Source organism: Neoarius graeffei, chromosome 3 (genome assembly GCF_027579695.1).
Source record: "Neoarius graeffei isolate fNeoGra1 chromosome 3, fNeoGra1.pri, whole genome shotgun sequence".
Taxonomy (NCBI): Eukaryota; Metazoa; Chordata; class Actinopteri; order Siluriformes; family Ariidae; genus Neoarius; species Neoarius graeffei.
In genome coordinates, this window is record NC_083571.1 from 57,602,739 (window position 1) to 57,629,279 (window position 26,541).

A 26,541-nucleotide genomic window follows, 5' to 3' on the forward strand; every position below is an offset into this window, starting at 1 on the left:
TTGCCCTGGTGAGAACGTACTGTATGATGTGTTCATTCTGAATAATGTACAGTATTTGCATTCCTTTACATTCTTAGTAGGTGCCATACAGTTCTATAAACACTACCATTAAAGGGATAGTTCGGGATTTTGGACATGAATCTGTATGGCATCCCCATCAATAGTGTCGTGCAAACACACTGACTTACCCCTGACAGCATCCTGTGAGTCCAGTTCTTGTCCAGTTTTGGTCCAGACGAAAGTAGTCCGGCAAGTTTGTTGGGGTCACGAAAGTAAAACGTTTTTCGTCTCAAAACAGTATGTGTTCAAAAGAGTGATATATTTGCATCACAAAACCGTTGTCAAATAAAAAGTCAGACCTCGAAATCGCTTGGCACTATTTTCTCTCCCTTCTTATCACTGCGTGCTGCCGCCAGGTGACAGCTAAACGCAGACCCACTAAGCTGGTGAGAGACCAAGGCTGCACTCTATCCATGGCTTACACACGTGATGGCACGGAGGATGTGTATAGTGGCAGCATCTGTCCCCCCAGAGAGGATCTTTTCAAAAGCAGGACAGATTATAACTGAGAGGAGAAATAGAATCAGAATTAACTAGTTAATTGCAGCAATTAAAGGAATAGGTAGGAAAAGGAAGGTGCAAAGACACCGCGCAGTGCCTGAAAATGGGTTTTCAGGCGCTGCGCACCCGTTTTCAGGCGCTGCGCGGTGTCTTTGTGCCTGCAGCGGTGCTTTGCCTGTGCTGTGGCTGAAAATAGTTCCAGATATAAATTGGTCTAGTAAATACCTTCGTGTTAATTTGCATTGATATGTGTACTCGATGTGACTGTACAAGTCATGAGAAATAATTATAAAAAATCTTGAGTTATTTAATTCACTTTTGCAACGACAATGCTAGCTGGACACGCCGGATTACAGCGACTACGCTACGCTAAGCTAAGCTAACCGGGGCGTTTATAGATCAGGACAATGGCTGGGTCGGCTACAAAACGCTTTGGCTCACTCATCCAACTCTAGGGACTGCAGGGACTGACTCAATTTCATCTGGGGGTGGCGTATTCCTTTAAATCAAAAATAAAATCTCAGGAGCCGAAAGAGCCGGCTCCTTATAGTAAGAAGAGCCAAAAGAGCCGAAATTCCCATCACTAGTAAACAATGAATGAAACAGCCGTGGCTGTCACCTGGCGGCAGCGCGCAGTGATACCGAGGGAGAGAAAATAGTGCCAAGCGATTTCGAGGTCTGACTTTTTATTTGGCAACGGTTTTGTGATGCAAATATATCACTCTTTTGACCACATACTGTTTTGAGACGAAAAACGTTTTACTTTCGTGACCCCAACAAACTTGCCGGACTACTTTCGTCTGGACCAAAACTGGACAAGAACTGGACTCACAGGATGCTGTCAGGGGTAAGTCAGTGTGTTTGCACGACACTATTGATGGGGATGCCATACAGATTCATGTCAAAAATCCCAAACTATCCTTTTAAAGTGAATGTATAGAAATTTCATAAGCTGTGGTACATAAAAGTCCATTGCAGCTGTATTGTAGAGAACTCTCCATCCTCCAATGGTAGAGAGAAAAAATATTGAGTGGATGTCTATGTTGAGCCCATTTCTAATGCATTGGCCAGCTGGACCAGGTGTACAGATTAGCATTGTTTAGTGTTTACTCTGCGCTAATGCAACAGATCAGGCTGATTATGAACCTTCATTACGTGAATGAGGCTAATTCCGAGAAGGGAGGATAATAAGGAGTGTTTAACCCATCAAAGACTAGACTGCATATTCCTGCTAGAGTTTGTTGAAACCAACTAAACTCCTCTAACGACACTAATGTAGCCAATTTAAAAAAAATAAATTCAAAAGTTTTATGAAGTCTGTATATGGTCGCGAATGGATGGCTTCTGTCTTTGCCTCTTATCATTTTGAAAGACTTGCTTATGCAAACAAGAATTCCCACTGAAGCAAGCCATTGTCTCTCCAATATAAATGGTCCCCTTCAAGCGTTGAATTATAATTAGGCATTATTTATAGTTAAGGCCTATGAGGATTATTAAGAGTTTTTATGACAGTAATAACTTTGTGCAAAAAAAGGGAAAATCTCGTTATGCTTATGGTCATGATTATTTATTTATTTATTTATTTAAAATATGGAATAATACTCAATAATAAAGTTGAGTCAGTGATCCATGCTGGGCCGCCCATATCATATAATTACATTTATGACTTTCCATCTGCAGCAGTCATAAATCAGTGGTTCACTGTGATCTAATGATCTGTTTGTGATTCATAAGGCAGACACTTTTATCCAAAGTGGCTTACAATTGAGAGAGGATCCAACCCAAAATATAGAGCTGAGCACTTGAGGCTTTGTCTCCAATCCTCCCCTCAGTAACTCCTGGTGCACATCGCAACTCCCAGCATGAATAGCACTGCTTTTGTGTTTCATGGTCGTTTGTGTCATGTGATTGTGCATTTTTATTGTTGTCACAATGTTTGATTCATGTCTTGTCTCCACCCATGTCTGCATCATGATCATTCTCACCTTTTCATCCCTCCCTTGATTAGTTTGTGTTTTTAAGCCCTGGACACCTCGAGCCCATAGTCTCGAGGTGTCTAGTCTTATTGTGCATTTTTATAATTAACTTTGAACATTTTCCATTATTTCTAGTTCCTTGTTTCCTGGTTCTGACCCATGATTGTGTTTTTGTTGACTTGACCACAGTCCCATTCCAAAGATGACCAGCACAATTTGCTAACATTTTGGTTTCTGTTTTAGTCCTGTCTCCTCCCTTTGACTTGGCATTGGTTTGTTACCTAAATGTGTGTGCCTGTTTTGTGTTTACTCAATTCGTTTGTCTATGTATACCCTGCTTTTTCTTGTTTTCGGCTTTACTGTTCTGTGTTCCTTGTTCATGGTTTAGACCTTTGCTGGATTTACGATTCTGAATATGGATCGCTGTAATAAAGCACACACTAATGTCCTGCTTCGGGTCTCTGAACATGACACAATTGAATCACTAGTTTAGGACCATAATCTTTCAGCCAGATTAATCAAGTTAAATTTATATTGTTTAAAAAAAAAAAGAGTATGAAGACTCTGCACTTTTGATACAGTGTCTCCGGGATAATATTTGTAACGCTCTACTGTGTTCTTTGCCTGATCATGTACAGAGCTCAAATCCAAAAATTTTACCTATATACTACCTGTGAAGTGCATGTTGTATGCTCTATTGAGCTAAACACCCTCCGTAAGTACCTCCAGCTCTGTTGAAACCCTTCTTCAATTAAAAGTATCTGAAGTTCTGTTTACCGCCACCTACAGGTTGTATACAAGAACAATGACTTCAAGCTGGAACTGTCCCGGTTGGCCATCGAGCGCGACCCAAAGATCAGTCTCCACGGTGACTTGGTGTTCCGCTGTGAGGACGTAGCAGCGCTCGACCCCGTGACCTTCGAGACACCTGAGTCATATATCGCACTCCCACGCTGGGACACCAAAAAGACAAGTTCCATCTCTTTTGATTTCCGGACAACAGAACCCAGCGGATTGCTTCTCTTCAGCCATGGCAAGCCACAGGGCAACAAAGAGCAACGTCATGGGCGCGAGCTGAAAACGGACTACTTTGCCATGGAGCTGCTGGACGGCTTCTTGTACCTGCTGATGGACATGGGCTCCGGTAGCGTCAAGCTCAAAGCCAGTAATAAGAAGGTCAACGATGGGGAGTGGTGTCACGTCGACTTTCAAAGGGAGGGGAGAAAAGGTGAGTCGATAGAAGAACCTGAGGAATGGTGGGTGAGAAAGTTGTAATTTATTGCTGCTTTTCTCACTTTTGTGGTATGCTTGCAGAAGTCTCGCTAACACACACACACCCCTATAGACGTGCCAGCCTGACTCTAAATTACTTTTTAATAGACAATTAAAAAAGCATCATAAGTCTCATTGATACATCCAGACAGGTGCAGAGATCTCTTCTGAGAGCTGCTCATGTTCCTTTACCACCCCTCCCCCCATACACACACACACACACACACACACACACACACACACACACACACACACACACACACACACACACACTCTCTCTCTCTCATACTCTTACACTCATATTGCAATTAACACGTTTTCATGTTTTATGGTGCGCTAGTTCTCAAGCCCTTAACAATGCTTGAATTTTTTTTTAAATATATTTTGGGATTCCATACTATCACCAACTGAATGTGTTGATTATATTCAGATATATTGCTTGTGATATTATGCTCAAGATGGAAAGAGGGTACGAAAATGTGGCAAAAAAAGGAACACTGGATCCACACAGAAAGATCAACACACTGAACATCATAAGAAAGCATTCAAAGAACAAAACCAAGGGAAGAGAGTAATTAGAATTCATAGTTTACACCCACAATTCAGAAGATCAAACCCAGTGTATTTATTACCTCCGCCAAGGAGGTTATGTTTTCGGTAGCGTTGGTTTGTTTGTTTGTTGGTTTGTCTGTTAGCAACATTACGGAAAAAGTTATGAACAGATCGCTCTGAAATTTTTTCCAAAGGTGTGACTGGGCACAAGTAACAATCTATTAAATTTTGGCGGTGATCTGGATCACCTTCTGGATCCCGGATTTTTTTTAAAGGATTCTTGGCGGAGGTCTGCGCTCTCCGAGTGCTTTTCTAGTCCTATGTTTATATTCATGTGCTTTTTGTAATGTTATGGTTTTTATAGTAAGAATTTGCACAAGGGCTTGTAGAAAGGATGCAACGTGTTTTCAACAGATTCAAAACATGTATAATTGTGGATATGGTGACATTTTAATTCACATTTTTTAGAAGGAGTCTCCAGTGTTAGTGCTTTGTACCAGTCAGGAGGGTTTCCTCTATGGGAAAGTCTTCATGATTGAGGTTTCAGGCTTTGGGGTTTCTCATTAATGTCACAAGATGCATTTTTTGTCTTATTCTTCTAAGACAAAATATCCACTCCAGAATGAATCCTGCTAATCTACAGTCTTTTAAAATGCACCAGGTTTTATTGTTTAATATTATGGATTTATTTTCTTTCTCTACTGCTTTCTGTTCTTTCCCAGGTTCCATTTCGGTAAACAGCCGCACCATGCCCTTTAACTCCAATGAGGGGAGTGAGATTCTTGATCTGGACAGCGATATGTATCTCGGCGGGCTTCCCGAGTCTCGCCAGGACCTCATCCTTCCCCCCGAGGTGTGGACGGCATTGCTCAACTATGGTTATGTTGGCTGCGTTCGCGACCTCTTTATCGATGGAAAAAGCCGTGATGTCCGCCGCTTGGCTGAAATCCAGAGTGCTCCGGGGGTCAGCAGTTTCTGTACACGGGAACTCCAGAAGAGGTGCAGCAGCACCCCGTGTGGAAACGGAGGACTCTGCAAGGAGGGTTGGAACCGATACATCTGTGATTGCACAGGCACTGGGTACCTGGGCAGCAATTGTGAGATAGGTGGGAGTTCTTTATGTATATTTGCTTATTTTATCCAATCAGAGATGGATGTATTAAAGCATGAAGCATAAATTTGACATCAGAATCCTAATTAGCTACCCTAGAATTAGCTCTGAGATTAATAACAGATAGCTTTGCATTTTTTTTAAAGAAACTGGACCTGTAACTTGGTGGATTGGAGGTTCAGTATTTATTCTCGAAAATGGACTGTACTACTTTCAGTGAAACAGATGGCCATTGTTCATATAGCTGATAGATAAATGAGGGTGGAAATTTTTCTGCGCTGATCATGGAAACAGAAGCAGACTCTTCAGCAAGACTTTCTTGACAAATAATAATTACTTTGATTGATAGTGTGATTGGAATACTAATCATGATTAATAATGATTTCCCATGCAGGTGAATTTGGGGTATTAATGCTGCCTACAGTGACATGCTCATCAGTCATAACTTATTGCCACTTATACACTCATCAGTTTATTATGTACACCTGCAGATTCATGCAGTCATTTAATCAGTGCAATGTATAGCATCATACAGATAGACACCAGGAGCTTTGGTTAATGTTCACGTCAAACATTAGCTCAACAAATGACTTGAATTGTGCTTGGTGCCACATAGTATTTCAGAAACTTACAATCTCCTGGGATTTTCATGCACAGCAGTGTCTAGAGATTGCACAGAATGGTGTGAAGGGAATATTATCTGACATATTTTAATAAATTTATTTACAGACATTATGGCTTATTTATTTGTATTTCTACAGCAGCCTGGGAAAACCCATCGGAGGTTGCTGTGCCCAAATTGTAGTAAGCAGTTAAAAATGTTTTTTTTTTTGTAAACCAAAGTAGGAGTGTACAATCTATACATTTGTTTGTTTGTTTATTTATTAAACCAAAGTAGCAGCATACAATCAATAGCTTTTTATTTATTGATTGATTTATTTATTATTAAACCAATGTAGGTGTGTACAATCAATAACCTTATTTATTAAACCAAAGTAGGAATCTATCTATCTATCTATCTATCTATCTATCTATCTATCTATCTATCTATCTATCTATCTATCTATCTATCTGTCTGTTTATTTATTTATTTATTTATTTATTATTAAACCAATGTAGGTGTGTACAATAAATGACCTTATTTATTTATTTATTAAACCAAAGTAGGAGTTTACTATCTATCTATCTATCTATCTATCTATCTATCTATCTATCTATCTATCTATCTATCTATCTATCTATCTATCTATCTATCAATCAAACCAAAGTAGGTGTGTACAATCAATAGCCTTATTTATTTATTTATTTATTAAGCCAAAGTAGGCATTTACAATATATAACTTTATTTATTCATTCATTCTTTCATTTATTTATTTATTAAACCAGAGTAGGAGTCTATAATCAATAACTTACTTTATTTGTTTTTTTATTTTATTTTTAAAACCAAAGTAGCAGCATGCAATCTATAACTACGGTATTTATTTATTTATTTATTTATTTATTTAACTAACTTACTAACTAACTAACTCCATTGCCACAGTGCTTTCTTTCTCCTTTCTTAATGAAGCACTTTACACAGGAAGGTAAGATAAATGATGTCGTGCCCCCATTGTGTTGTCTCTCTGGGCCTCCAGACCTGATGCCAAGTGGTGCACAAAAGTACCACAGACCTGACGGGTATGGAAGTTGCCCCGCAGTGACAACTGACTTGCCGAGTGATGCCATCCATTGGCCATTTGAGTGGCTCTTCTGCATGCCATCAGATGGTGTGCCATTGACCCTGTTGGGTTCATCTGCCACATTGCAATGAAAAGCGCCCTGCTGCCAGTGCCTTATTGGTGATACTATTTAACCCACAGCTGGAACCCAGGCAGGTGCTACCACTTCGGGTCAGAGTGGACCTGGGAGCAATGGTGATTAAGGGGTAACTCCACTTTCCCCAATACTCAAGTCCTTCTGGACTCACCACTGGTTGCAGTTTAAAGTCATACCCAGGACTTTATTTATTAAACCAAAGTAGGAAATTTGTACATAGAACTTACTTCAAACCTGAATAAGAAGTAGCGAGTGTTTTCTCCATACCATTTGCTTTATTTTCAGTGATATTAACTGATCAAGGTAACTTTGAAACTCACCGTTACCCAGATTCTCGAAATTAAATGATTAATAACCAAAGATGACGAATAGAGTAATTGGAAGTAAAGTATTCAAACATCCATAATGTCCTCATTAGTATGGATGCATGTAATTTTGCGCATATTTTGCACATTTGCTAATTCTATGCTCAAAATGCAACACTTTTACTTATTTAAGAGCAAAATGTAGACACTATCAGCAAAGCAACCTTGTAGAAAATGATAAATTGTTCCCAGAGCTGGATCAGTACATTTTTCAACATTAAATGCAAGTTTTCTCAGATTCGATTTTGAAATAAATTTCATTTTCAAGACTTAAAAGGGCTAAATGGCCCAGCAAGCATGGAAGCACTACTTCCTTTCACTACTTTAATTTATATTTCTTTACTTACAAGAACATTCAGAGTGCTGGAAAATTTACTATCTTTCCTAAAGGCACAAAGAGGAGAACATGCAGTGCTGAATCTTTCCTGGACAATTTGTTCCTCAGCGACAGCCAAACCCATAACTACACCTGTCATTCATCATTGTAGCCTAAACACTAATGCCAGATGTGCTGATACAGACAAGGCCGTGAAGAAATATAGAACTGTCAATGTTTAGGAGCATAATTAAGGACAAAATATTTCCAATATTCATCGTAAGAGTTTCTGAGATTTAAGAGATGAACTCAGCAGCAGCATTTGGAACTGTTAAACACTGCAGGTGTTTCTAAGCGAAGAGTATCCATTGCGTTCTTGCAGGCAGTTCATGAATATACGTATCATGTTAGAAGAAGGATTTTGAGTGGCCACAGCAGTGAGAAGAGCTGCTTCTACTTTTCCTGCATACTCTTTTGGGGGCTTCTCAATATCATGATTGATGATGTAGTGCTGGGTTTCATGTCACTATTCCGCCAAATTAACATTATGAAAGAAATAGGAAACCCCTTGTAGTAATTTATATTTAAATATTGAATTCGGTGCTAACTGCATAGGTTGTGCTAGTGGCTGTTTTATTTGGAGAGGCAAACTAGCTTGCTAAAAATACAGTCGCAGTCATCAGAGAGGGCACTGAGGCGTATTCCCGATTGCCGCTGCAGAATTGTTAACAGACACACAAAAAATCATTGGGACTGTGCGATATGGTGAGTTACACTCTCGCTTACTGGCGGGAAATATGAGGCCTGAAACATCATAAAGTAGCCCTGAAGGCAGCAGTGCGATGAGGCAGGCGATGACCATCTGTGCGAATGTTAGAGGCACCAGCCGGCACAAGATGGACTGACTATGGAGGGTGACAGCAGTCAGAGCCATAGATCCATGACACCACTGGCTTTGCTGGCCAAATTGTCTCTTGTCACTGAATTAGAAACATATCTTGCTTGACATTTGAAAAGGATTGCTTTTTAAACACTCATGGTTACATCATTCTGTTTGGGCAAGGCTGCTGCGTACACCCAGTTTTATACATTTCTACTTCAAAGTAATAAGTCTGTGGGACGCCATTCAGGAGGTCAATCTATAAAGTGGTTCTCTACTCCCATCTAGTGTTGCTTTTGGATATTGCCTCAAGATCTGAATGTTACAGCATGTGTTAAATCACTCTAATGTGTTGTATGTATACATTTGTGCTACAGGAAGTTTTCCATTTTAAAGTTTGCCTTATCCACCCCGACAGAGGCTACAGTGCTGAGCTATGATGGCAGCATGTATCTGAAGATCATCATGCCGAGCACCATGCACACCGAGGCCGAGGACCTGGCCCTGCGCTTCATGTCCCAACGAGCCTACGGCCTCCTGGTGGCCACCACCTCCAAAGAATCTGCAGATACGCTCCGTCTGGAGCTGGACGGTGGAAGGGTCAAGCTCACTGTCAATCTGGGTAACCTTTACCGCCATTCTCACTGTCATCCTCATCATTACCCCTCTCTTCTACTCCCAGTGACTTTTCTCTGGGTATGTCACCTGCCCCTATCTCCATCCTTTACCCTCCTCAGGCCTTGAGCTTCTTCACACGATCAGTGCTGCATCACTGGGTACCAATGTGTGCTTTCTCTCGCCCTCTAACGTCCTAGTTTCACTCCGAGTCTGATTTTTGGTTGTAGTGCATACTTTGTCCAGTAGGTGGAGACCTAGAGTAGCCTTAATACTCACCTTGCTGTCTCCTTGAGGGCTGTCGAAACCTATTTCACTATTCAAAAACAAACACACATTTATGTATTCAGTCTCAAATTTTTGATAACCTTACTCACATTTCAGAACTGTTTTAACCATGAATAATAATAATAATAATAATAATAATAATAATAATAATTATTATTATTATTATTATTATTGGTTTTTGTTTTATTTTCCCCTCAGCTTTGAATAACAAAGTTTACTTTTAGTAACTTTTCTCACATTAAAAAAACAGCTGTTTTATTTAGCCATATATATATATATATATATATATATATATATATATATATATATATATATATATATATATATAATTTTTAAATTAATAGATAAATAAATAAAGTCCTGACGGCTGACTATGTAGCTCACTGTACTTCTGAAATGGAGGCTCATCGTGGTAGAGTACTATATTGTCAGATGTCATATGACATATGGAAAGAAGTCAGCTTGCGAGATGTTTTAACACTTGTATAACCTTTTGTCAATCTGTGTAATTTGAATCAGGTTATATTTCAAGTTGACCTCAAAGTCACCGATGAGACTGTGTTAAAATGCCTTTCAGTTTTGACAGGTGACTCAGGTGGTCTGTCTACCTATGTCGCCTTAGTCACCTACGTATGTCATCTCTTAGTCACCTATGTCACCTTACCTACCTATGTTGCCTCTTATGCCCCTTTTCCACCAAAGCAGTTCCAGGGCTGGTTCGGGGCCAGTGCTTAGTTTGGAACTGGGTTTTCTGTTTCCACTGACAAAGAACTGGCTCTGCGGCCAGAAAAAATGGTTCCAGGCTAGCACCAACTCTTTGCTGGGCCAGAAGAAAGAACCGCTTACGTCAGCGGGGGGGAGCTGTTAAGACCAACAACAATAGCAAGACCACGAAAGGTCGCCATTTTTAAGCGACGAGAAGCAGCAGCTTTACAAACGCAAAGTCATCCATTATTATTGTTGCTGTTGTTGTTGTTGCTGCTTCTTCTTCTCTGTGTTGTTGTTGCTTCGATGTTCGTGCCAAGGTTTATGCAAACGCAGCGACATAACTGATGTATACAGCGACGTAACTGACGTATACACCGACGTAATGACGTGGCTCCCCTTAGCACCCCGAGCTATGGAAAAGCAAACTGGTTCTCAGCTGGCTCGCAAGTTGAATGAGTTGTGAACCAGCACCAGCACTGGCCCCGAACCAGCCCTGGAACTGATTTGGTGGAAAAGGGGTATTAGTCACCTATGTCGCTTAAGTTCCCCATGTCACCGTAGTCACCTATGTCACTTTAGGTACCTCTTAGTCACCTATGTCACCTCTTAGTCACCTATGTCACTTTAGTCACCTATGTCGCCTTAGTCACCTATGTCATCTCTTAGACACCAATGTCACCTCTTAGTCACTTATGTCACCTTAGTCACCTTAGTTGCCTATGTCACCTCTTAGTCACCTATGTCGCCTTAGTCACCTCTTAGTTACCTATGTCACCTTAGTCACCTATGTCACCTCTTAGTCACCAATGTCACCTCTTAGTCACCTATGTCGCCTTAGTCACCTCTTAGTTACCTCTTAGTTACCTATGTCGCCTTAGTCACCTTAGTTGCCTATGTCACCTCTTAGTCACCTATGTCACCTCTTAGTCATCTATGTTACCTATATCATCTTAGTCACCTATGCCACAATAGTCACCTCTCAGTCACCTACAGTGGATATAAAAAGTGTACGCACCCCGTTAAAATGATAGGTTTTTCTGATGTAAAAAAAAAATGAGACCACAATAAATTATTTCAAAACTTTTCCCACCTTTAATGTGACCTATAACCTGTACAATTCAATTGAAAATCAAACAAATCTGTTTGGGGGAAAACATAAAAAAAAACATACAATAAGCTGGTTCCATAAGTGTGCACACCCTTAAACTAATACTTTGTTGAAGCACCTTTTGATTTAATTACAGCATTCAGTCTTTTTGGGTAGGAGTCTATCAGCCTGCTACATTTAGATTTGGCAATATTTGCCCACTCTTCCTTACAAAAGTGCTCCAAATCTGTCAGATTGCGAGGCATCTCTTGTGCACAGCCCTCTTCAGGTCACCCCACACAGACTTTCAATTGGATTTATGTCTGGGCTCTGGCTGGGCCATTCCAAAACTTTTTTGGGGTCATTGTCATGCTGAAAGGTGAAATTCATCTTCAGCTTTCTAGCAGACACCTGAAGGTTTGGGGCCAAAATTGACTGGTATTTAGAACTGTTCATAATTCCCTCCACCTTAGGGTGACCAGATTTCCCTAGTCTGAAACCGGGACACTTTTGCGCGCGACCATGCTCGTGCACGGACACCTTTTTTTTTTACGTAAACGTGACACTCAGACAGGTGCTCTTATCATTTTGTTGACGCTCACATTTATCAACATCTCACATGAAATAAAACAAACAGGCATTTTGTTATCTAGTAGCATAGTGGTATACAGATCAGTTAAATTATGGTCAGACAACAGATTTTGTAATGGCTGAGAATAGGCCAGGCTATGTCCATAGGGCAAATTTAAACTGATTTATTTCACCTGTTTGTGAGAACACCAAGAAGAATGCATATGCACATGTAGGCTATATCTCTAAAATTGTATGCACTATAGCATGAACTTAAAAAGTAGATATGTGACCTCAACATAGCCTAGGTCAGAATCAACCTTACTAACCATTCCTCACAACTGAATGAATAAAGCAAGAAGATGTGTACAAAAGTGAACACTTTAATGGAAGTGAACAAGCTGTTCAACACAGCAATATGGCCAAACTGTCAGAATGGTATGTTAAACGGAAACAAAAAAGAGACAAGTGATTTGAGAATATACACTCAAACAAAACAGCAATAAAGGAGGAGAGGGGCGACAGCCCGAGGAAAGCCCCCACAAGAGCGCACAGCATTTGCAACATAGGCTACCCAACTCAGTACAAGAACAAAGCACAGGAACAAAGCTAAGGCGACTGTCAATCCACCCACCCTAAACAAAATGCATTAGCCTACGTATATTTACAAGAAGAGTGAATCTTTTCCAGTAGGGTTTCATTGGCCGAGAGTCGTGGGCTACGGAGAAAGAACACTTAGTGTGTGCAGTAGGCTTCGTGCACATTGTTCTGCACCTCTCGGAGGAAGGGGTAGGTGCCCTGTAAATCTTTGGAAAAGGTACATTTTCTTTTCGGCATAATTGCTGCGGCATTACTGCTGCTAGCTGCTAGACAAAGAACATTCGCGCCAGTTAATGTTTATTTTATTGTTGCATGGCAACACGTTCTGTTGTCTGGAATAATGTGGCTAAATAAACACCCATGCCACAGGGCCAGGGGGCAGTAACCAGGAAAGTTTGCGATTCCTGTCAATTTATCAAAATAGTAAATGCAGACATTTCTCCGCTAATGATTCCCACGCTGCTCAGTTGCAAACGTTGCAAGTGGCGAAAACCAGGACATATCCGTGTCCCGACAGACTTTTGTCAGGACTCGGGACACACAACCCCAAATCGGGACTGTCCCGGTAAAACCAGGACGTCTGGTCACCCTACTCCACCTTGACTAAAGCCCCTGTTCCAGCTGAAGAAAAACAATGCCAAAACATGATGCTGCCACCACCATGCTTCACTGTGGGTATGGTGTCCTTTTGGTGATGCGCAGTGTTGTTTTTGCGGCAAACATACCTTTTGGAATTGTGGCCAAAAAGTTCAACCTTGGTTCCATCAGACCATAACACATTTTTCCACGCGCTTTTGGGAGAGTTGATGTATTTTTCTGCAAAATTTACCCGGGCCTGGATGTTTTTCTTTGACCCTACCTCATAGTCCAGACATATGGAGAATAGGGGAGATTGTTGTCATATGTTGTACACAACCAGTACTTGCCATAAATTCCTGCAGCTCCTTCAGTGTTGCTGTCGGCCTCTTGGCAGCCTCCCTGACCAGTTTTTGTCTTGTCTTTTCATCAACGTCCAGTTCTCGGTAATGTCACTGTTGTCCCATATTTTCTCCACTTCTTGATGACTGTCTTCACTGTGCTCCATGGTATATCTAATGCCGTGGAAAAATTTTTGTACCCTTCTCCTGACTGATCCCTTTCAACAATGAGATCCCTTTGATGCTTTGTAAGCTCTCTGTGAACCCTGGCTTTTGCTGGAGGATGCAACAGAGCAAATGTCTGAGCTTCATTTGGGGTTAATCAGAGTCATTTTAATTGATGGCAGGTGTGAACCCAAAAAGACTGAACGCTGTAATTAAATCAAAAGGTGCTTCAACAAAGTATTAGTTTAAGGGTGTGCACACTTATGCAACCAGCTTATTGTACATTTTTTTTTAAAAATTGTTTTTCCCCCCTAACAGATTTGTTTGTTTTGCAATTTAATTGTACAGGTTATAGGTCACAGGAAAGGTGGGAAAAGTTTTGGAATTATTTATCGTGGTCTCAGGTTTTTCTGATGTAAAAAAAATAATAATTTTAAGGGGGTGTGTATACTTTTTATATCCACTATATGTCACCTGAGTCGTCTGTGTCACTTGAGTCACCTATAATATATATAATATACAGAGCTAATGGGAATAAATGTTGTGTTTTGGGGACATTGGTGACTGGAAGCTGCAGAAAAAAAGGACGTTACAGGGCAGAGGTGCACTCACAAGGTCTCTCTCTCTCTCTCTCTCTCTATCGCTCTCACTCACTCACTCACTCACTCACTCACTCACTCACTCACTCACTCAAGGCTCTGAAGATGGAACTTTTCATCCCTTCAATGGATTGTATGTCTGCGGCCCTGAAGCGAACAGCCAGAGACCGGCTCACTGTCGTTGTGTTCAATGTGTGTCACCTTCTTCCACCCTTATCACTAAGCTGCTACTAATGCTAAGCCCAAAACACACATGCTCTAATTACCTCAAAGTATTAGCACCTCTGCTTTTGCTCATTAGCAAACAATAACTTGTAGCAATAATCCACCAAATAGTGTGACTGGCAAGCGAGTTATTCAACACGGAGGCATCCTGAGCTTAGCTTCAAACAATTAATATGTACTGAAAAAGGATCGATCAGTCAGAGATAATTACTGTACCCTGGATATATTCCCATGAGGCTGTGGGAGAGTACAGTACCAGTGTCCCTTGGGAAAGGTCCTATCATGAGGACATGGCTCTCATAAACCTCTCAGAATTCCTCCACAACGATCAATCAGTGAATGATGAAAATAAACACATCCCTGTTTAATGAAAAAGGACAACAATCAGCCGTGCATTATTCCTAAGTGAAAAGTTAGACAAACTTCCTGTGTGAAATTTGTTTATCTTTTGATTTTTAGACAATACACATATAGTCTATATGTTTTTATTTTGATGTGCATGTTTTTTTTATTTTGCGTTGTTTTATTTTCACATGGTTTGACCATATTTAGTACATTTTTTTACGTGATCTTTTCACATAATTTATTTTATATGCTTTTTTTTTTCAAATGTACAGCATGCTTTTTGCCATATATTGTTCATTATTTTCACTTGAATTTTCTTTCCACATTATTATTATTTTTTTACATGGTAATTGTTGTCATACGTGACTTTTTTGTTTGTTTGTTTTATATTAGCAATTTATTGTACATTATTTTTTTATGTTTTGTGTTGCTTTTCATGGGCATTTAAAAAAAACTTTTTTACTTAATTTGATGTTGAATTTTCACGTGTACATAGTTTTTAGTTTCATATATACATTTTTTTCCCAGATGGTTAATTTATTTTTGTTATATTTACATGCATTTTTTTCCCCAGATGATTTTTTTCTTGTTCATTTTCTTTTATTAAGTGTTCTGGGTTTTTTTTTTTTTTGCATGTGCCATTCATCATATATTTTACATGACCATTTTTTCACACTTTTTTTTTTGCACATGTAGGGCATGTGGTTTTATTTTTTCCTATGTGATTTTATCTCAGGCGGCACGGTGGTGTAGTGGTTAGCGCTGTCGCCTCACAGCAAGAAGGTCCGGGTTCGAGCCCTGTGGCCGACGAGGGCCTTTCTGTGCGGAGTTTGCATGTTCTCCCCGTGTCCGCTTGGGTTTCCTCCGGGTGCTCCGGTTTCCCCCACAGTCCAAAGACATGCAGGTTAGGTTAACTGGTGACTCTAAATTGACCGTAGGTGTGAATGTGAGTGTGAATGGTTGTCTGTGTCTATGTGTCAGCCCTGTGATGACCTGGCAACTTGTCCAGGGTGTACCCTGCCTTTCGCCCGTAGTCCAGCTTGCCTGCGACCCTGTAGAACAGGATAAAGCGGCTAGAGATAATGAGATGAGATTTTATCTCATGGTTAATATTTCATATGTAGCCTATATTACTCAGGTTTAAAAACTTTGCATGTTCACCTGAAGCATGAGATTTTTTCAGAAGGGATTCCTTAAAATGAAATTGCAGTCTACATTCAGTCAGCCAGACAGTATATTAAGTTTATAGATGAAATATCAATGCAGAAATATGTATGCGAGTGAGATATTATAGCAAGCTGTGCCTCTCGTTCCTCACAGTGAGCCCGGTCTCTGGCTGTTTGTTATCACTACTCCGTAGCGGTTGACAGCTTCGAGATCTCACATCAGCCTTTATAGCTTGCACATGCAGGCTGCAGCCACCAGATGGAGATAAAGACTAACATTTCCAAACAGATAAATCCATCAAGCTGCCACCATTTTTGATTCAGCTTGATGTGTACTGATCGAGTGTTTGATTTCCAAACTTTACTTCATATAGCATGTCCTGCAGTAAAAGACTGAAATGTGTTCATTAGTATGCACAACCTGAATATTAAAGGTGCAGTTTGTAATATTTAAAAACGTCTTTCGATATGTAATAACTATATCACTTCATACTTACCTTTGAAAAGCTGATATCCACAATATTGCATTGCACTGGATCTCGCTAGTTTCTTTGTTTCAGGCTTTCATTTGAAATTTTTTTTCTGGCCTGTAAATTAGCTCCACCCCTCTCAGACAAACAATACATGTTATCTCCTTTTCTCAGTCAAAAAACACCACCTTGTAACTTATTTAATACATTTTGATGGAGATATTTGTGATGTGGCAAGAGGTTCTGGTGCACATTTGTTGGTTGGTGCTGCGTTTTCATGATTCCTGTGAGAAGTTAGTGATTGCTGTGCTGAAGTCACAGTCACTCTGTTGTTGTTGCTCTAGCTAGCACAGGAACAATGGTGTTTCATAAAGAAACGAATCACACATACACAAGTGATAATGGGTATGTTTTGTTGGTGGCTCTTAAAAACGAAAGAGCAAGTGCGTCGTCTTGTATATTTTTATTTTAATGAGAAACCCATGGAGAAGTAGTGGAGATGTTGGTAGAAAAAAATGGGCTCAAAGTCCCAGAATGCAATGCTGTTGCTCAGAGTCACGCCAGAGTCTAATTATTGATCTATAGGGTAATGGGTTTAATGGCATTGATGGCATTGAAGATTTGGAAGCTGATCTGTTTGAGAGAGTGTAGAGATGAGCATGTGAGCTGTACACATTGAACGCCTAAAGTGCTGCTGCATCTTCTTTTTTAGGTAGAGATGAAGCAAGGACTAAATCCCATTGGCACCATGATGAGCAGGTCATTAAATGGCATGAAAGTGAAAATAAACCAAAAACAGACAAAAAAAAAATCTTAGTATTTCATTACAAAATAAAACTTATGTACCATAGATAGATAGATAGATAGATAGATAGATAGATAGATAGATAGATAGATAGATAGATAGATAGGTCAGTGTGGATTCTTCCTTTATACGAACAAACTGTTTTTGTTTGTTTTCGCAAATATAACAAAAGAATCAGTCATGAAGTAGCTTTGGGACCAAAAGGTCACTGGTTCGTTTCCCTGGACCAGCAGGAATGGATGAAGTGCCCTTGAGCAAAGCACCTAACCCCCAGTTGCTCCCTGGGTGGGGTGTGTCAGGGTCCTGTTATACGTCGCTCTGGATAAGGTGTCTGCAAAATGCCTGCAATGTAATGTATTATAGTCCACAACTTCATGCAGTATCACTATCTGACCAGTAGGTGGCACTATATCATCCCCATTTATTATTTAAAAAGTGGAACATGAGGTCATGAAAGAAACAAACTGCATCTCTGAGGAATAAAATCACACACTTTTAAATCTGAGGGGCAGAAAAAAAGAATTATGGAAAATGTAAGTCCAAATCATAATTCCTGCACCATCTAGGGCACATTCCAGACACAAAAAAATATTCCAAACTGCTCCTTTAAGGTTGCATATTAATGTGTAACGTGGATGAAGGACTGGGGAGGAATTTGTTTTGGATGTAGGAGGAGGCTGCATTTATGGCTGAAGTGTGCAGATCACCCTTGTCTGGAATTCCAGCTGGTGAATCCTGATTGCCCAGAGAGCTCCAGACACTGAACCATCTGGTTTAACAATGACCTTGGAAAATTGGATTTGTGAGTGATTCAGTTTTTAGAACTGAATCAAAAGATTGAATCAAATTTCAAGGACATGCATTCAAATTAATTTTTAACCCACATCATGAATTATATGGGACATACTTCCAAATGATATGGGGTTAGTGAGCTTTTGGAGCTCTTCAGGGCAAAATGGAGGGATACAGGAAGAATAAATATGTGTGTAGGATAAGGGTGACTCTGACTCAAGGCGTGTCCCCGGGTAGTGGTTCAGCCAAATATCTCGGATGTCTGCAGAATGTACCTTGAAGGATGTAAAATGTTGTTTTCTCTCTCTCTCCCTTCTTTCTTTTCTCTTTGATTTGATCTCACCATCTCACTCTCTCTCCCACCAGATTGTATCAGGATAGACTGTAACCTCAGTAAGTGATTCTAAGAGTTTATTGTAAATACAAAATATTCTCTCTTTCTCTCTCTCTCTCTCTCTCTCTCTCCCTCTCTCCACTCATACACTCATCTCACACATATATTTGCTTACATGTTTTGGTAATTATAATCTGTTATAAACACATGTTTCATGCTGTGTGATAATATTCACACTCTAAGGTAAGTCACATTGAGGAGATACCTGTGTGTGTGTGTGTGTGTGTGTGTGTGTGTGTGTGTGTGTGTGTGTGTGTGTGTATGGGTTTAAGCTTTCTTTAGCCGGATCTAATTACAGTATCAAAATATATAATACATAAGAGTCAGTGAGTGAATGAATCAGTGAATCCGTACATATGCGGTTTGAGGTTTTAACCTGCTTTAAATGTAATCCAAAATGCATTTCATCAGTGAAAACAATTCAGGAAGTGACTTATGGCTGTACAGGTCTTCAAACAACAATTGAAGTGACCTTTATTATTATTATTATTATTATTTATTTTATTTTTTTTAACATTTCATGGACTTGGAGTTGAGTTGGATTCACTTTTTAGGGGTGCCATAGTCAATTTTAAAAAATTTGTTGCTTGAGCAAATATGTAGAACATCATATACCATAAACTATATTATGGTACAGAATGCTGTTTTGTGTTTCCATGGGCCTCCTTTCAGTCATTTTATAGACAGTCCATAATGTTACATCACTCTACCTCCATCTCTGTCAACTGGGAAAGAAAAAAAATGGCTGAATTCGACAAGCATGCACAGCACAGCCAGATAATTCAACTGAGAGGGGGGAAAAAACACCACCACATTGTGCTTTGAAAAACCTTAAGAATCACTGAAACTGGAGTATTTCGTGATGTTGCTCCTGGACAGGACTGTAAACACAATCTATATAAAGCTGAGGTTACCTCTCCCAACTTTTGTGGAGATAATGTTTTCACCACCATTTATTTGTCTGTTCCCAACGTAACTCAAAAAGTAGTAAATATATTTTGATGGAATTTGGTGGAAAGATGGGCCATGGGCCAAGGAACAATTGGTTAGATTTTGATACAAATTCATACATGTATGCGGATCCAGGATCTTTTTGTCTGTTCCCAGTGTAACTCAAAAAGTAGTGAATGGATTTTGATGAAATTTGGTGTACAGCTTTAGCATTATCCTAGGTTCAAGTTATTTAATTTTGATGTTGATAATATGCGGCTTGGCAGAGGTATGCACTCTACTGAGTGCCCTTCTAGTTCTTGTATGTTTTTGCCTCTGTTTGTTTGTCTGTTCTCAGCATAACTCAAAAAGTATTGAATAGATTTTGATGAAATTTGGTGCACAGCTTTAGCATTATCCTAGGTTCAAGTGATTTAATTTTGATGTTAATAATATACGGCTTGGCAGAGGTATGCACTCTATCGAGTGCCCTTTGAGTTCTTATATGTTTTTTGCCTCCGTTTGTTTGTCTGTTCTCAGCACAACTCAAAAAGTAGTGAACAGATTTTGATGAAGTTTGGAGGAAAGGTGGGTCATGGGCCAAAGAACAGTTGATTTAATTTTGATGCAAATCCAAATATGTGGCTTGGTGGAGGTATGCATTCCCCCGAGTTCCCTTCTAATTAATTGGAGTGAGCTGGAGTGGTCTTTTTTTCTGGCAGGGGTGGGCTTCCCCCTTTTTTTTTTTGGTTTCATGTTTTTGGTACATTATTTAAAACAATTTAAGGAGGGAACCATAATGTTAACTTACTTACTTTGAACAACTCCTTCAGTGCTTTAAGCCTTTTTATACCCTGTGAACACTGAGACAGTACATTTCATATCTTGCAGTTTCAACGAACACCAGCAGATGACCAGCAGGTGACACTGTAGGTTACTCAATTATTTATCAAAAAAAAAAAAAAAACTGGAACGTGAGGCCATATATGTACAAACTGCATCACTGATCAAACGTGCATCCTATAAAACCACACAAAACCTGATGCTTTTACATTTGACTGGCAGAAAAAAAGGAATGAATGAACACACAAACTTGATTATTTCAATCCTGAAACCTGTACTGCTGCAGGTTCGGGTTATGTTATTGCACATCATGCGTGCTTGAAGTTAATCTGTATGTTTGTTTGAAGCCATGGATATGGTGTGACATGGTATCATGTCCTAGTCGACATTTCAGTAAGTCAACAGCTTTCCTTGTTTCTTCCTTTTTCACACTCATGCAGAGAAGCATTTTAACACGGCATATGTTCGACACATGATGTCGTGACAGCCTGCTGCTGGTGCCACGCCCTTTAACCTGACCAAGGAGATGGGGAAAAGTAGGGTGAGAGATACACAGAGACAATCTGGGGTTCTTGTACACATATTTGCTCCTCTGCATGAGGGAAAGGTTGAGTCATGTCTCTCTGCATGCTGTTTCACGTCGTCCTACAGCCCACCTGAGCATACCACAGGTGATAATTAGCTACAAGACCACACGCGTGGAATAGTTCTAGAAATTTAAATGCAAACTACTTCATTTTATATTACATTAGTAACCAAAATGTTCACAAATCTAGATTTGCTAAGGAACAATAATTAGCTAAGGAATATTTGTAATGCAATTCATTCATTTGGGTATCTGGAGTGCTTAGCAGCCTACACACTCTGAAAGAAGACATCCAGTCCATTTATTTTGTGATGTCAATTTCAGGAAACATCTGTTTCAACAAGCTGTTCAGATTTGGCTCCACTTTCTATGTCACAAGGGGAGATCATTATATAACGATCCCACCCCCTCATCTGAGGATCTCCACTCATGACTTGAGAACTGCCGCTGTGAATGAATATTCATGAAGAAAGTGCTACCTGATTGGCTGGTGGGAAAAGAAGGGGGAGTGAGCTCATGAGTGCCAAAGTATGTTGCATACATTTCATTAAGACCAGACGCACAGCTTGTGAACAGGCAAGGCAGGCAACTGCTTGGGGCCCCCTGGCCCAGGGGCCCCCTGAGAGTCGGGGCCCGAGGGCTTATTTATTTTGTTTTTTATTGTTTTTATTGTTCTTTACCATTGTATTTTCACATTTGGAATTTAAAAAAACTTTGGTTTCATACACTTTTCGTTGGTGTCAGATTATTTATAACATATTGGTGTTGAACACTGGTCAGAAGGGCCCCCTGGAAATTTTTGCTTGGGGCCACAACAGACTCTAGAATTGCCTCTGATTAATACCTCAGGGAACTGTCAACTTGTGGGAAAGGGGTATAATATGTCATCTTTAAAATGCTTAAAATAGGCATTAAAAAAGGTTTAGGTTAGGCATGAATTTGTATGAAATTTAATCAAATCCAACAATATCACCCAAGATTGTTGAAAATAATAATCTGGAATTGAGAGCTTTTTTTGGTTAAATGCACTGAGAACATTTTTACCTGTAACTGACCTTAATATGTTCTAGATTTTGTAAGGAATAAAACATTTTGGGGCATGCTGTTATAAGAAATTATTATATGGCATGAGCTACTTCTGGTAAAATCATGTGCTTTAATTGGTTCCTTGGCAGGCAGTATTTTCCCATAATGCCCGTGGGTGATTATAGACTTTCTTTCCAATGTGCCGGCTTCCAATGTTGCAAGAAAAACAAACAACAAAAACAAAACAAACAAAAAAAAAATGGTGGTGTAGTGGTTAGGACTGTCGCCTTACAGCAAGAAGGTTCTGGGTTCGAGCCCAGCGGCTGACGGGGGCCTTTCTGTGTGGAGTTTGCATGTTCTCCCTGTGTCTGCGTGGGTTTCCTCCGGGTGCTCTGGTTTCCCCCACAGTCCAAAGACATGCGGTTAGGTTAACATGGGGCAGCCTTGGGCTGAAGTGCCCTTGATCAAGGCACCTAACCCCCAACTGATCCCTGGGTGCTGTAGTACAGCTGTCCACTGCTCTGGGTATGTGTGTGTGCTCACTGCTCACTTGTGTGTGTATATGTATGTTCACTGCTTCAGATGGGTTAAATGCAGAGGACGAATTTCACTGTGCTTGAATGTGCATGTGACAAAGGCTCTTCTTTTTCTTCTTCTTCTAAAAAGATTAATTGGAAATCAAAAATGGCTGAGCACAAAGACAAACAAGAGTCACCAAGTTATTCAAGAAATGAGCAACAAAGAGCATTCAGAAACTGCTAACCGCTAACAGAAATTCAGTTTTGAAACTGCTAGCTGTTTATTCTGCATGCATGACTCAACTACATTACAAATATGACATGACTGAAAGAAACGTCATGCCTCATTATAATGACCATCTATTTTAATCTTTTATATATATATATATATATATATATATATATATATATATATATATATATATATATATATATAATAAACTTCTTATTAATCTCACTTGCTCTGTCTTTATGGGAAAATATCTGACCTCTGTCTTTTTGTATGGACTGTGAACAATTCGGTCTGATATTTTCCCATAAAGACCTCTCGCTCAGTTAATAAGTAACTAATAATCAATGATGAGGTCATATGACCAGGCCCAACAAGAGGCAAAGTTACTTCGGAGTTCCAACCTTGAAATTGATTATTTACCAATAATGATTACGATTTTTTATTTATTAATGTATTAATGAACAACACATTTTCTATCCATTTATAGTGACATTTATTTTTGTGGAATGTCCACAAGCCAAGTTAGTTCCTGTTACCAGCTAGAAACCGTCCTCTGTCCTGAAGACTCCCATGGTTATTATGAACTGCTGAACCTGGAGACTCCTTCCACAAATGTGGGGGGAAAAAATCTTTCAGAATGCTTGCTCATATCAATAATTCTACATTTTAATTTATTTTAATTCTGAAAAAAATCGGTTCATGCTTAGCCTTAGAAATTCCCTGGGGATGTTGTTACGATAGAAACAGTAGCGTGTTGCGTAGAACAAGCATGAATTGAATTACAGCAGAATGACCTTCTGACCAATCATATCATCACTCATTATTTGACAGCACTGTGGTATAGTAAACCTTTAATAAACTCTAAACATTCACTATGCTACAGTATCAAACTGTGTGAGTCAAGTGTCTATTTGAACAATCACTCAACAGATAAAGTAATGCATGTTCTCAATGTCAAGAGTGTAAACGTGTGTCACTTCTGATTTCCCAGGAAGTCATGCTGAAGTGATTACATGTGCTGGTTGTGTTATGCAGTCATGCAATCTATTTTCATGTCAACAACATTTACATAACATTTACATAAGTACCTGCAGATCTCATTAGACATCAGCGTACAGTCAGGGTTTTCACTGCACAGCTGTTGACAGTCATTATAAACAGCATGGTAGTGTGTTTGTGTTGTGTGCACTGCTTTAGGAGTGAGAACTTAACAAAAAAACCTTACTCCAAAGGTTAAACTTGAGATCTTCAAGGCCTGAAGCAGGTAAAGCACGAACTTCAATGGAAGACTATTTGTATATGTTATGAAGCTCTATTTAGCAGGAAAAGTTTAAAATGTACAAATTAAAATCAAAACAAAGATATAACAAACAATAAAAAACATGTAAAAACCCACATTACTCCGTTAGTACTTTTTCTCCTCTATAAAAAAAAGATGTTCGTGTTTTCTCTTATTGTTTTAAGTTCACGTATCAAAAATCCGAAAGAATATTTAAAAATAAATAAATAAATAAAATGGTAAAAACCTGCATCACCTCTAAAGAGTGAAAAAGAAAAATATAACAAACCTTTAAAGGACACAACCAAATTTTTGGCACTCCTTCATAAAACGATTGTATCCAATAAACGTTAACGGACACACTGACCCCAATTTTCCACCTAAACAATTCAAGATACTTACTCTAATGAAGCACCCTCTCTTATTCCTTTTTCTTTTCTTTTTATGAATAATTTAAGATTATTTTGTTATTCTTTTAAGACATGCAAAGATAATCTACACAGTCATTCATACATACATAAATGAATAAAAGGGCTCAAATAAATCTATATTAAACATACAAGCAAAAAGTTACAAATCTCTAAACACACAATTTCTGTTGTTATTAAAAGTGTATATATACCAAAACAGCAAAAATAAAAGACACACAAAAAAGAAAAAGCAACATCAACAAGAAAAATGCTACAGTTCATGCCATCAATTGTTTTAAAAAGGTGAAAACAACAAAATAGAAGACAGAGAGAGAGAGAGAGAGAGAGAGAACAAAATCACAAAACAGAGTTGTCAAGAAAAGTTTTTTTTTTAAATTTTATTTTAAAGAAATGATAGCACCTACACTTCACCAAGTATCCTTGGAACTATAACATGAATTATAAATTGTGTTCAGACAGAACCAGAATCTGACATTGACGGTAGTCCTTGCACAACTTGATGTTTGGTGAAAAATGGGGACTGTTTTCAAAGAAAAACCTTCAAACCCATTGTAAAATAATGTTTGTTTGGCTGTTTAGTGGTGATTTTGTCCCACTGTTTTTCAGCTCAGGTTGGCTCTGGAATACAGAAAAGTTTTTGGCTCTCTCATGATGTTGAGACTTGGCTATAGATGGACTTTCAACAATATGATGCCCATAAATATGCATCTAAATCAACATGAAAATGTCTACAGCACAGAAAATCAATAATCTGCAATGACCATATCATGAACTGTGTGGCCTGAACTGAATATGGCAGTCGGCAGTCCACACATGGAAACCAAAGAATATAAACGATCTTTAAAGGCTGTGCATGCAAGAGCGCTCTGTCAATCCCTTGGCATGTGTGTCTAAGTCTCTAACATTATTAGACATTGCAGGAAGAGACTCAGGGATTTTAGTATTTTAATGTTTCAGGGAACCAAACATTTACACACACACACATTTTATATATATATACATATATATATTATATGCATGCATACACACTCGCGCACACACACAGTGGGGAAAATAATTATTTGATCCCCTGCTGATTTTGTAAGTTTGCCCAGTTACAAAGAAATGAGCAGTCTATAATTTTATGATACTTTTATTTTAACAAATAGAGACAGAATATCAACAAAAATGTCCAGAAGAAACACACATATATAAATTCATTTGTATTTGATTAAGTAAAATAAGTATTTGGTTCCTCAGCAAAACATGACTCAGTACTTGGTGGAGAAACCCTTGTTGACATTTCTTGTAGTTGGTCACCAGGTTTGCACACATCTCAGGAGGGATTTTGGTCCACTCCTTTTTACAGATGCTCTCCAAATTCTGAAGGTTTTGAAGCTGTCGCTTGGCAAATCAAAGTTTCAGCTCCCTACACAATTTTTCTAGTGGATTAAGGTCTGGAGACTGGCTAGGCCACTCCATGACCTTAATGTGCTTCTTATTGAGCCACTCCTTTGTTGCCTTGGCCACGTTTTAGGTCATCGTCATGCTGGAAGACCCATCCACGACCCATCTTCAGTACTCTGACTGAGGGAAGGAGGTTCTGATCCAAGATCTTATGGTACATGGCCCCGTCCATCAGTTCCTCAATGCAGTGAAATCATCCTGTACCCTTAGCAGAGAAACAGCCCCAAAGCATAATGTTAACACATCCGTGCTTGACAGTGGGGATGTTGTTCTTGGGATTGTATTCAGCATTTCTCTCCCTCCAAATATGACGAGTTGAGTTGATGCCAAAGAGTTCAATTTTGGTCCCATCTGACCAATGGGACCAAAATCACATCACCTTCTCCCAAGCCTTCTCTGAATCATTTAGGTGCTCACTGGCAAACTTCAGACGGGCCTGTACATGTGCCTTTTTGAGCAGGGGGACCTTGCAGGCACTGCATTATGGCGTAGTATGTTACCAGTGGTTTTCTTGGTGACTATGGTCCCAGCTAGAGCCCTGCACTCCCGCGGGAGTCCCATGGGAGTCCCGCGGGACTCGCAGGACCCGCCGCAAAGCAGTGCGGCGCGGGACAAATTTTGAAAGCTCATTGCGGGCGCGGGCGGGACCGGAAGTG

General features: G+C 39.5%; 1 protein-coding gene across 2 annotated transcripts in view; it reads left to right on the forward strand.

Annotated features, from left to right (window-relative positions):
- Positions 1-26,541, forward strand: part of nrxn2b (neurexin 2b) — a 1,271,620-nt gene that overhangs the window by 584,634 nt on the left and 660,445 nt on the right. For both annotated transcript variants that reach the window (XM_060917059.1, XM_060917060.1), the window contains 4 exons: positions 3,327-3,765; positions 5,084-5,467; positions 9,267-9,470; positions 18,567-18,593. In XM_060917059.1, coding sequence (XP_060773042.1) covers positions 3,327-3,765; positions 5,084-5,467; positions 9,267-9,470; positions 18,567-18,593 — 1,054 coding nt within the window. The remainder of the gene's footprint in view (positions 1-3,326; positions 3,766-5,083; positions 5,468-9,266; positions 9,471-18,566; positions 18,594-26,541) is intronic.